Below are 12,939 nucleotides of genomic sequence, written 5' to 3'. Positions count from 1 at the left end.
AAAAACGCTGCAGTAAAGTCCTCTGCAGAATTCAGATTTTTGCTTTCGACAGGTCGCATCGTTATTTTTTTTTTCATCGAAGACCGAAGATTCAAAGAGGATTTCTTTAAGGAACAGGATGATGTGGACGGTGGGACTTCAGGCAGTTGCCATCTGTGTTTTCCTGCAGGTTAGTAATGTAAACTTATCATACATGTGATATAGTGTATATGTTATATAGTGTGTGAGATGTAAATTATATACAAAGCAGCTCTGAATGTGTGGAGGGAAACATACTCTAACTGAGAGAGGTCAAAAATGAATTACATGTTTTAAAAAGAATAGTTTGTTTTGGGGTTGCTTCTGCTCGTCAGCTTTCATTTGCACTTGATTTATTTCTTTTGTCTGTGGTGCTCAGTGTTATCACTGTATTCTGATATAGTTCAAATCTTTGGGAGGACTCTGAAATTATTCAGATATTAGTGGTAAATTTCTCACAGTAGGAGAATGATACAATTTAGAGTCTAATTTTTGCCATTAAAACAAAAATAAAGTCCTTAACAACTAGAAAAAAGAATAAATACTTGATAAATACTTAAAATTTTGAGAAATCCTACTATTATAGATCCAGAATAATTACAGTGATAAAAAAATAACATCAATGATAACAATAATAGCAAAACAATAAGAAGAAGTAAAATAAATGATTTCAAAAACAACAAAGCAACCACTCATGTGTGGTATGAAAGAGCTCCTGTATCTGTGTTTGTGGAAGCTGACTGATTCACTCTGATGACTGACTGCTTCGACTGTATTTCTATGTGCAACTTCCAGGTGCCGGGCTGTTTCCCATCATGCCTCATAAAGGGCTCCGTAGCATACTGTGGTTTCCAGAACCTCCGCTCGGTTCCTCCTCTCCCTCCTGACATCACCCATTTGTACCTGGAGATGAACCACATCAGTGAGATCAACTCCACCTCCCTGTCAGGCCTCGAGGAGCTGCAGGTGCTGGACCTCGGACGACAGCATGCACAGCTTGTGATCAGGAACCACGCCTTCAGCAGACAAAAACATCTGAGGAGGCTTTCACTCGACTTTAACGTCGGGCTTCAGCTGGAGCCGCAGGCCTTTGATGGGTTGGCAAGTCTACAGATTCTCAACCTGGATTACTGCTCACTTAAAGAATCTATACTTAGGGACAAATATCTAGAACCGCTGCTGTCCCTACAAACTCTGAGCCTCTTCGGTAACGACATAAAAAGACTCCAGCCTTCTCCCTTCTTTGTCAACATGACTCATTTAAAAGACCTAAATCTCAAGCTGAACAAAATTGATAAAATTTGTGAGTCTGATCTTGCTGCCTTTCAGGGAAAAACCTTCACAGTTCTGAACTTAAACTCAGTGTACCTGAGAGAGATGTCCAGCGGTAAGTTTGACTGGAACAAATGTGGGAATCCTTTCAGAGATCTGACCTTTCAGACACTCGATTTGTCAAGCAACGGGTTTGGTGTGGGCCAGTGCACGCAGTTTTTCAAAGCCATTGAGGGGACAAAAATCTCCCATCTGAAAATGTCAGGGCACATGGGCAGAGGATTTTCATTCAACAATCTTCCTGATCCAGATCGCAGCACATTTGAAGGCTTGCACAACAGTTCAGTCCTCTCTTTGGATCTGTCTAAAAGCAGAATATTTGCATTGCAACAGGGGGTGTTTAGTTCACTGAAAGAAGTCACAATCATTGATATATCCCAAAACAAAGTGAATCAAATACACAGAAATGCCTTTGAAGGTCTTCAGGATCATTTAAAAGTGCTCAACCTGTCACACAACCTGCTTGGGGAAATCTATTCTTACACATTTGCTTCTCTGACAAACCTCCAGGTATTAGATTTGTCTCATAATCACATTGGTGCACTGGGTTATCAGTCATTTAGTCGACTTCCCAACCTGAAATTATTATATCTAACAGGAAACTCTCTGAGAGATTTAGGCTTCCCTGCTCCTCTACCAAGTTTAGATTTTCTTTTACTGAATGACAACAAGTTGGTGCCCTCATCAGTGAGCAGCATCTCTCAGTTTGCCAGTCACCTCATGCATCTAGACCTTCAGGACAACAGATTAACAGACTTGGAGGATGTCTCCACCATTTTGACCGGTTTAAAACGGCTGAGGCATCTCTTTTATGGAGGAAACAGAATCAGGAGTTGCTCCTTCAGCAGACGAGTCGGTCTGAATAATCTCACAGTTCTTGATCTTCACAGCAGCTCCCTGCAGTCTGTTTGGGCTCAGGGTAAATGTCTCAATCTGTTTGACAATTTTGGGCATGTTGCTGGTCTCAATTTGAGCTTCAATGCGCTGCAGTCGCTCCCTCAAGGTGTTTTCAAGGGCCTCACTTCAGTAAGAGAGATGGACCTCTCGTACAACGCCTTGACATATATCCAGCCTGACGCATTTCCAACAAGTCTAAAAGCACTCTACCTTTCCAGCAACTTCATAGCCTCGCCTAACCCTGCCACTTTCCGCTCTCTGAGCTTCCTCGACCTCCGGATGAACCGATTCCACTGCAACACTGATCTGAAGAGCTTCCTGACTTGGTTGAATGAGACCAACGTGACGCTGCTGAGTCCTGTTGAAGAGCTCAGATGTGAATTTCCTGCTAGTGTCTATAATGTTCCTCTGATAGAGTTTTCTGCTATGGTCTCACAGCAGTGAAAGCAGCTAAAAAAGAGCAAAAATGTATTTCTCAGTTGGAAAATCATGATGAAATAATCGCTGGAGGAGTGTACCAGTGTCATGTATCATTGATTAAAGTTGTGCATGTGAACTGAATTTGAAACTATCAAAAAAAACAACCCAGATGTAATAAAAAAAAAATCCAGTTAAAGCTATGGTCTCTTCTCATGAAAAGCTGGGGGTGAATTCAGGATGTTTAAAAATTCAGGGGCCATTAAGGGGCTGCATAATATTGTGGCATGTTACTTACTTTTTGTTGAGTAAAAGTCCAGACAAGTTCAGTACTGCAATTTTAAGTCTTGTTCTTTTAGCTGCTCCCTTTAGGGGTCGCTGCAGCAAATCACCTGCCAACATCGCCCTATATGGTCTTCATGCCTTTTGCCTGGAGGTCCATCTTCACCAGTCGTCGTCCAGCATATCCTCCATTCCTCGTCGGCACATGTCCAAAGCATGTCAACCTTACTTCTCTAACTTTGTGTGCAAACTGCTCAACCTGAGCTTTCCTTCTGAAGTACTCATTTCTAAACCTTCCACAAAAGTGATGCATGTTATTCTATGATATCAACAGCAGATGGAGCTCCAGAACAATCACTTGCTGTCCTGTCCAGGACCCCTGTGGATGCTGGAAGAGGATCTACTTAACTTAAACAAGAAGAGGATCCATATAGGATGGATGAATATTCTCTAGTAGATTCAGGCTGATTTGAAGCTGCCAGAAATTCAGGGGGTTTTAAACAGATTCATCCACAACAGCACCCAATGTAGAGGTCGAGGCAAATCAAGTAGTCCATGCAAAATCTGAGGGGGTCAGGGAACGATTAAAGGGATATGAAGTGAATCCTTTAAAAAGAAAAAAAGAAAAGAAAAACAAGCTCAAATTTGAGGGAAGAGAGAAAAGACTAATTGTACTTGACTGATCTATTAAACCTTTTTCAGACTGACTCGATCACACAGACATCTGCAAGTACACACTGATCAATAATCCGCAGCAGACTCATCCACTAAAACTACAAAACTAGTCCCAGTTACACATATGGAGGTAAACATATTTAACATGAATTAGTTGCTTTAAATATTTTCTTTATTAGTCAAGAGCCAACATGTTAGTACTAAATATGTACTTAAGGACATGACGAGGCTGACGATATTCAAAGTTTTTGCACAATCACCTTTTTCCAAACATTTCTTTTCTGAAACTAAACACCACCTGAGGAAAATGAAGGGGAGTTTAAAGGTACATCCCATACTACAATGTTGTCTCTCCCTGTTGTCTTAATCAGTTTCCTCTTCTCCAATTAATGGCACAGTAACTTAAGACGAGTAAAAATAGAACAAACTTAAACTTTTTAAAAGAAATGTAGACATAATGTGACTTACCGCCACAAAAGGCACAGTGTGTTGTAGGACTGCAACATCTGCTTGGGTGAATCATTTACAGTTTATTCAAATCTATGTCATATTTTGCATGCTTGTTGGTGAAGCTGTAAATTTGCACATCAATCGAACGTGCTATCATTGAAAGTGTAATACCGACTCACCTATAAGCACTTTATAGCCCAACAAAGACTGCAAGAGTATTTGTTTCTTGCATGTATTTTACTTTAGGTAGAGATTTTATATAGTTTTAGAGCTCAAAAGGAGCTGTGTGTCCTTCAAGTAAGTTCAGAAATTTTATGATAAGGCGGCTGGTTTCACTGGCATCTTATAGCAGAGGACAGCCTCAGTTTGGTCATTAACCTCCTAGCTTTTCAGTACAGTATGGTCACCTCTAAAACAACACCAGCTGGTCTTTTCGCTGCTGGGATTTCTTGCTACCATTGCAACAGTCAAATGTTTGATTAGTTAGATATAAACATTGAAGCTGCTTCCAGCTTGTTAAGATTCACTCTGGTGTGATTACATAACATATAAATTCAAATGATAACCGCTGTGGAAAATAAGTAGGGAAAGAAGTCAACAACAACAATAATGTTCATTTGATTCATTTGTAATTAACGTGTTTTTAACCAAAAACAAGGGAGATCATACAAGCACATCTTGTTCATTTATGAAGTTGTACATCTGGAAAATCCACAAGAAAAGTCCAAATCAACAACCAGAGTCCAAGGGGAACAAACAGAACGGGACCCCCTACCAGAAAAGGACACATGAGCCAAGTCAAAAGTCAAAGTCCAGCAGGAGGAAAACATACACACCAGCAGAGGACTGCAGAACATGCAAGGTATTTCCCCTCATCATGTGAACCTGGATTCTGCAAAAGAAAAAGGGGAATGCCGTTCAGCATTATATTTATCCTGCAGTGACTGATGTAACACCTAACACATGTGAACACCCACAGATAAAAACCCAGCCACAGAATCCTCTGTAGAATTTAGCTTTTCACTTTGGACAGGCAACATCATTTTTTTTAACCCAAGAATGAAGATTTAAACTTCTTTTTTAAGGAACACGGTGATGTGGACGATGGGCCTTCAGGTGGTTGCCATCTGTGTTTCCCTGCAGGTTTGTAAGCATAAACCTATCATAAACGAGAATGTGTTAGATATAAAGAACTTCTGCAGAGGTGGGAAGTAACAAAGTACAAATACTTCGTTACTGTACTTAAGTAGAATTTTCAGGTATATGTACTTTACCTGAGTAAAGTGACTTGAGTACTTTTGGTTTAACATTTGAGGGGAGTTATTATTTTACTGCGAGCCTTCAAACATCAAACCGATTTGAGCCTGAACTGGAACACATGAAAGTTGATCATGCTTGTGTATTAATCACCACGGGATGGTGCGTAAAAACAGATAGAAGAGGCAAAATAAACATGGTCCATAGTCAGAGTTTAAAGTGGAGGAAGAAGAGAGGTTAGATTTAAAGGTAAGGACTGCTCAATGCTGTTTGATAAACTGGAAATTTAAAGCTTACATGTAATATTCTCATGTTTTTAAATGTGACATGTATGTATGTTTTTTTCATATTATACAAATCAAACTGAGGTAGACTAACTGTGCTATTTAATGGTTGCATGAAAATGCTTAAACAGGTTAGTTAGGTCAGGGCACATGAGCAGAGGATTTTCATTCAACAATCTTCCTGATCCAGATCGCAGCACATTTGAAGGCTTGCACAACAGTTCAATCCTTTCTTTGGATCTGTCTAAAAGCAGAATATTTGCATTGCAACAAGAAGTCACAATCATTGATATATCCCAAAACAAAGTGAATCAAATACACAGAAATGCCTTTGAAGGTCTTCAGGATCATTTAAAAGTGCTTACCAGAAATCTTTGCAGTGTGTCTTTAAAAAGGGGAAATTGGGGAAATGTTATACAAAAAAAGAAGTTAAAAGCCTAAAAACCACCTACAGCAAATAAACAGTATCTCTAAAAATAACTGTCCTTAAGAAATAGGAAAACAAATCCTGAGCGATAGGTCGAGGAGAAAAGGCTGATGTATGCCACAGTAAACAAAAACTGGACTAAAAATCAGTTGGAGCAGGTCTTTTGGTTCAAATTGTCATTTGAAGTTAGATCACAGATTCGTCTCACAGTCTCTTCTGTCCCTGTGGTCTTGGACATTAGATGGACAAAAAGAGGACAAACTTAGATTCCTGCCACAAAAGCCAGCTTTTATTGTCGGTCTATACAACAGAAGGAAACTTGGGAGAATCATTTATATATTCAAAGTCACATTTTACATGAGCGCTGGTGCTACTGTAAATCTGCAGTCAAATCAAACTTGTTTTCACTGACATTGTAGAACCATTAATTTAAAGGGACTTTCTAACTCACGTGAAGGCTGTTTGTTTTGTTTTTTGCAGGTATTTTATTTTAGCCTGATGTGATATACTGATGTATTTTACATGTAAAAATGAGCTGTGTCCTTTCATGCTAAAGCAGCTGTTTTTGCTGACATCTTACAGCAGAGGGCAGCCTCAGCTCAGTCAATAATCACTGACCTCCATGATGCTTTTCAGTACAGTAAGGCCACGTCTGAAAACACACCAGCAGGTCTTTTCAGTGCTGGGATTTTTGTGCAGCAATGCAGCGATCAGATGTCCGATCGGTTAGATATAAACAGTGAAGCTGCTTCCATCCAGCTAAAAATAAATAAATCAAGGAGTTCACAAGAGATAAAATTAACTCTGCTGCATTAGCGGTTAAATTGGGTCTGGTAACTGCTGAGGCGAGATAAGTAGAGAACGAGGTCAACAAAAATAATGCTCATTTGACTGTAACTGAAGCGTTTTTAGAATCTACACAAAAACACATCATGGTGTAACAGCTAAACCGGGACTCCAAAATGAACGTCAGCAGAACTCATTCTCTGTTTTCTGTGTTTCCATTTGTTATAATCTGCTTGTAACTGCATAAATTATTGAACCAAATGTGCTCCTACCATCCTAATAAAGCAGGTCTCTCCTCTCTTCATTAAATATTAAAGATCAAGAGCAGGAGGACTGAGGGCAGACTGCTGATAAGACTCAGATTTATAGACCTGTGCATGTGTGCGTGTGTGTCGCGGAATCATATCTAACATGTTTGTGTAATTATATATTCATATAAACACTATGAATATATATCATTGGAAGACTTATAACTAAGCAAATCAATAATCTAATTTAGGTTTGAAACATTTAATACATGTGATTTTAATTTAAGATATAAGTGTTCTTTTATGACTTGATAATAATGTAGTACTAGTGAGGTAATAAAGTGTTAACAAGAAGCTAATAAAATGAAAATAGCAAGCTATTACCAGTTAAACACCAAGGTAACAACCAATTAGCCATAGTATATTAAAATATTGATAACATATTGGTATTGTAGCTTATTACACATTAATAATCTATTAACTCAAAAGACAAGAAGTGTGATGATTACCTGGAAACTTGTGTGCTAGTTTTCGAGTAATAACCAGCAATCAGGGCTGCAAAATTCAAAACTACATGATTCTAATAAATTCTGTAACAGCATTTCTTATAGCTGAAAATCTAGAACTACTAAAACATGTCAGTGATGGCTATTATGGGTTTTTTTTTATATCACAGCAAAGGGAAGTAAACAGTGTATATGTAGCTGAATGATGCCCTGACTTCAAATCATAGTTCACTAAATACTTATTGACGTGCAAATACAAGATCCGTGGTTATGCAAACCCCATAAGACCAATAAAAGAATCATGGCTGACCTGCCACATGGTCTCTCATGGTTTCTCTGAAAAGTAATTTGAATTTATATTGATAATAACTGAATAAATCTATTCGGCTTAACGTGAAGTTAGAAAACAAACATTGTTGATGTAAAGTTACCCTTACAGGAAGAGTAATCAGGACGATGAAATCAAGTGCGAAATATAGCATTAACCCGTTGGATTTAATCTATTTGAGCCTACAACATCATCTCAGTCACAAAATACTAATCTGACAGGCTGGACACAGTTTCACATTGAAAATCTATTTGAAATCTTATATTGTTATTCAATCCTTTTCACAGGATGAAATAAATGATGATGAACCTTTTGCTTGTGATTCTACTTTCCTGTCACCTTTTGTCCTTCCCCCCTCCTTTTCTTCTGCTATCACTTTCTCCTTTCACAATAAAAGCATCAGACATCACAAGCCTTTAATGGCCCATCAAAAGATGAAAACATTTCTCTCACCTTGTTTGCTGTTACAGATTCTCTCCCACAGATCCTGTTCTCGGATTTTCACAGTGCTATGTGTCCTCCTCATATTATGTCACTCATTTTAGACAGTATGAGCAAAATATTCTTCATGCAAAGCAAAGGTCAGTATTAAAACCTTCATTTGCCTTTATTTTACTGTTTTATCTCATTTTCGTTTCAGCACTTTTAAAATGGCGTAAATTTTAGCAAATTTAAATATTTTGTGTCCTAACATGACGTGTTAACTGTTTCTACCTTTATGTTGATTGATTAATGCCATCATGTGATAGATCTTTTGCGCAAAGTATGTCTACAAGTAGCTGAAGAACATTTGTTTTCTTTGTTGTGATCAGTTTTCATCTTCAAGAGCACCTTCAGACCTCCTGTATTCACAGCAGATTCACACTGTTGGATTCACAGTCCATTCATTTTTGTATTTTAGAGCCGGCGTTCTTCTTGGTGAACTTGTTTGTGTTTTAGTATTGGCTGTCTTAACAAGGCTAATGGCCTCATAACTAATAAGATTAAGTGAGAGCAAATAAAGTGAAATGTTATTGCTCACCTTTGCCCAGAAAAAACACGCATGAAAATGAAACTGCCTAAAACGAATCAATGCTAAATTTATTGATTTGAGGATGAAAATTGATGAGAAGGAGGCTGTGATCTTTTTTTTTATTTCCGTCAATGCCATCTGATCCACCATGTTACATTCATATACATCAACACACAAACCCCCATCGATGCCATCCCCATCCCCTTCACCCTCTACTGGCAGGTTACCATGGAAACAGGCTCAGTATCCACCTCCTCCACAGTTATTCCTCACTTCCTGATTGTCTTTGGATGCCTGCATCCATCCACCCCTCCTCCTCTCTTCCATCCGCGTCCTCGCCTCCCTCCTCCCCACCCCCACAGCCACAGCTAAAATGTCTATAAATTAGCAGCACTCAGAGGGAAATTGTTTACGTTACGTCATACCTTTGTTCCTACATTATTCAAAAAATCACGCTCATGCTCGCATCGCTGTCTGCCCTAGAAATTAAAACATGATTCATGAGTGTTTTGGGGGCAGGACTGAAGCTGCAGATTAAACAGCATACACAAATTAGCATTTAAATGAGGTCTTTCAGAATCATAAACAACATTCTGTGTGAATTTATTTTCTTAAATCTCTATATTTTTGTTTGTTTTTTGAGCACTTATCTGTAACCAGAAAGAAATTCCAAGTTCTGAACTCAAAATATGGACTGATGTCCCATTTTTTGGAGGCTTGAGGTTGTCTTAGGTACGAAAAATCAAACACTAGCACGAGGAAAATCTCATTGCAGAACTGAGGGACACTGCACCCTCATATGCTAAAGACTTTAAACTTATGATCTAACTCTAACTGCCAGCATAAATTCACCAGGATAGTATTTAGTGATTTCTCTTATATACAGATTTTCTTTTGCATCCACCCCGGCTTATAGTGCTTCCGCAGTGGCGTCACACCTGTAAGCTACATCCATTTTCCATTTTCAGTTATTGATTGTAAGGAAGATTTATGCTGATCTTCTACCACTTAGCAAAGGACGATACATGTGCAACACGGTCTGAAGGACCTCAAGGAGTTTTATATTGTAAGGTAAAGACCATACAATGGTAATCTGTGAAGCTCACAGAGATTACTTCCACAAACACAGACCTCATTATTTGTAACCTTGTCCATGTTTAATACGAGCATCCAAATAAATGCACAATATATTGTATCAGAAGTATCAGCAATAAAGCAGTTGAATGGATTTAACCTCCATTATACAATATGAACACAAGAAGCTTCAGAGCAGTTAAAGTCTATTTTTAGATATTTATATATACACATTAAAAACTGGGTCAGCTGCAGGCTCAGATACCGATATCTAAACATATAAAATGCTCAGTGTGTGTTTCTAAATGGCTTTAACCATTCCAAAAGCATCTGATATTAGTTTGTAACTAGAAAATTGTTTGTTTTTGCCGTTTCAAACCTTTACGTCTAACATAACTGAGCATTAAAGTGGCACGAGTGTTTACTCTGCTCCCTTAACTAAAACAATTCTAAAACCAGAATGTCAAGTCGTATTCGGCTCCATGTATCCTAAGGTTTAATTTTTGTAAACTAAATATTTCTGGGTTTTGGACTTCTGTTCGTATTTGCAGCCCCAGTGAGAGCTCAAGCATGTATTGAAAATGCCAAGAAATCTCAGGAATGTCCAAGTTTCCAGTTGATTTGATGTTTGGAGATGTGCTGCACATTGGTGATATGCGCTTTACTTTTACACGGGTTAATGACTCTTCTTTGCTGTTGTACACCCACTGAGGGGGTTTAGCTGCAGTTCCTCCTTTCGCATCAATAATACATTGATGGTTAGTCAGTCTGACCCCCTGCTGTTTCCTCCTTTTACCCTTTAGGAAGTAATGAACCCAGTGACACTAAATTGTGCACACCTGACTGCACACAACCTGCTAAATTTCTTTTTTATTTACTGTACAATTTGATAGAAACCACATGTCAAAAAAGAAGAAAAATGTGTTCAGTGAACATATGTTCGTGTTGATTCCTGGGTACAACAGGTGCTCCATCCTTGAGATGGCAACCTCTGGTTTTCATTTCTTTACTGATCATGGGTTTAAAGAAGCTGCTGCTGGTGAAGCTCTTTGACAGACGACTGAATGAAGGAATGTTTGACTGAAGCCAGCTTGTGTGGCTTCAGCAGCACACGAGACATGTTTTTGAGTCCAAAAACAACCCGTGTGTCCAAGTTTCCATTGTTTAGAAGAGGCTTAATTTATCATTTTGATTCACAACTACAGGCAGAAGTCAGATTGTTTTTTTTACTTCCAAGACATTTTCAGACTCGGGGTGTGATTTCTCTGACTTTAGATGAGGAAAAACTTAAACACCGCCTCTTATTTTCACATTTTAAGTCCCAAAGAAAGTGCCAACCAGGATTTCTAATGGTCACTTCCAAATTCCAGTGACCATTATTGGGTTTAAACCATATGTCGATACGTCCAGGCCATTCTTGCCGCCGTTTGTTGTAAATATTGTTTATATATTTTTACTCCTTACATATGCTGTTTAAACTGCTGCCTGTAAAATGTTTTTATCGTATAACTGTTGAAGGCAATACGGCAAATAGTGTCAGTCGACCATAGGAGTTGCACTGTGTTCCACGGATGTTGCTGGAAGTTCATTTCAACGCAGTTTTCTTTATATCATATAGCACCAAATCACAACAACAGTTGCCTGCAGGCAAATGCATCCTCCTGTGAGTTTAGGTAGCAGCAGCTGTTTTTATAGGTTCCACCACGTTAAGACTATTTCTTGCACTTTCAGTGAAGCAGTTTTTCTAATAAAATAACCTTTTGTTTGGAAAACTGAAGCTAAATACTGTCACACTGGTGCACATGACCACCAGTATAAATATTCCACGAGGATTAATATAAAATTATTTATATGTATGTATAAGTTAAGGTTAATTATTTACTTAACCTTAACTTAATAAACAATTGCTTAAGTTTCATTTTTACTTCATGTCTTCTTAATAAAATGTATCTTTGTGAGGCACCAGTCTTTTTGAAAAAAGTGCCACCGAAAAAAACACATTAATTCACCTCAGTGGAGGTCAGATTTTAGTCTGCAGTATCGACTGGTTCACCCCATCCTGATGCATGAACTGCATTTTCATAGATGCCAAATGGCACAATGAGATGCATTAGTTGAAAGTTTTTTTGTGTTAAACTATCTTCATGGCAAGCTTAAACTTACATGGTATTACTTATTTAATGAACTCTACACCGCTCAAAAAAAGTCACATTTTTGACACAAACTACTTATAATTCATGAATCTAATATGAATCCAGGATGATCAGATGTCCCTGTTCATGTGTGACTGCACAGCATTTTTATTTATTGTCCCCTTGTCCTGAGACAATGGCTGACGTTTTGACTCAGGATGGAGTCCTGAAGAGAAGGCTTTATTTTGTATTTAAATAAAGATTAGCCTGTCTTAAGCTATGACCATCAGTGAAAGTTCCAAGTCACCAAAAAGCAACAAGCTTTGTAGATTTTGCTAAATATCAGGGAAGCTGCAACAAAGAAAATTAAGATGCAGTTTATACTGAGAAATAGAGTGTTTGGCTGTTGTGCTAGAGTTGCTTTTCAGTTTTGCACAGTATATTTATGTCATAATGGGCAAAAAATTGCAAACAAATTGTTAAAATGGATTCATCTCTACTGAAACACTAAGACTATTACCACACAGAGGAGGCGCTGAAATAACAGAGGATACAGGAGCATATAAAGACTATTATATTAGACCACTTCGGCCTCGTTTAATTCTTATTTACTTGACAAAAGACCTGGAATATTTGCACGTTAATGTAATATATTTGACGTCCTGCCAGCATTGTAGACGAGCCCCACGTTGTCCCAGACAAACGTTGTGTTTGTCCCACATTTAGTTTGCTGGTATCTGGTCACCATCCGCCCATCCGTGTTTGTTTGTTGAATTAAAATCCCAGTAAAATAATTCTGACAGTGTGAGATGCC

At 38.3% G+C, this 12,939-nt stretch overlaps 1 protein-coding gene across 1 annotated transcript; it reads left to right on the top strand.

Annotated features, from left to right (window-relative positions):
* LOC146372016 (toll-like receptor 5) lies at window positions 1–3,211 on the top strand. Its single transcript, XM_084953758.1, has 2 exons — window positions 1–169; window positions 814–3,211. Exons 1-2 carry the CDS (start codon window positions 119–121, stop codon window positions 2,689–2,691), a joined length of 1,929 nt encoding a protein of 642 aa, XP_084809884.1. The 5' UTR covers window positions 1–118; the 3' UTR covers window positions 2,692–3,211.
* Window positions 3,212–12,939: the final 9,728 nt, after the last annotated feature.

The sequence above is a fragment of the Perissodus microlepis genome, chromosome 15 (genome assembly GCF_051167445.1).
Source record: "Perissodus microlepis isolate ML-2025 ecotype Zambia chromosome 15, ASM5116744v1, whole genome shotgun sequence".
NCBI classification, from domain to species: Eukaryota; Metazoa; Chordata; class Actinopteri; order Cichliformes; family Cichlidae; genus Perissodus; species Perissodus microlepis.
Note: the sequence above shows the minus strand (reverse complement) of the source record. Positions and strands in the feature narration are given on the sequence as shown.

Bases quoted from the DNA above. Each gene is read 5' to 3' on its own strand.
- LOC146372016 (XM_084953758.1), top strand. From the start codon at position 119: ATGATGTGGACGGTGGGACTTCAGGCAGTTGCCATCTGTGTTTTCCTG. The intron at 170-813 runs GTTAGTAATGTA...TGCAACTTCCAG, and splicing joins CCATCTGTGTTTTCCTGCAG to GTGCCGGGCTGTTTCCCATC.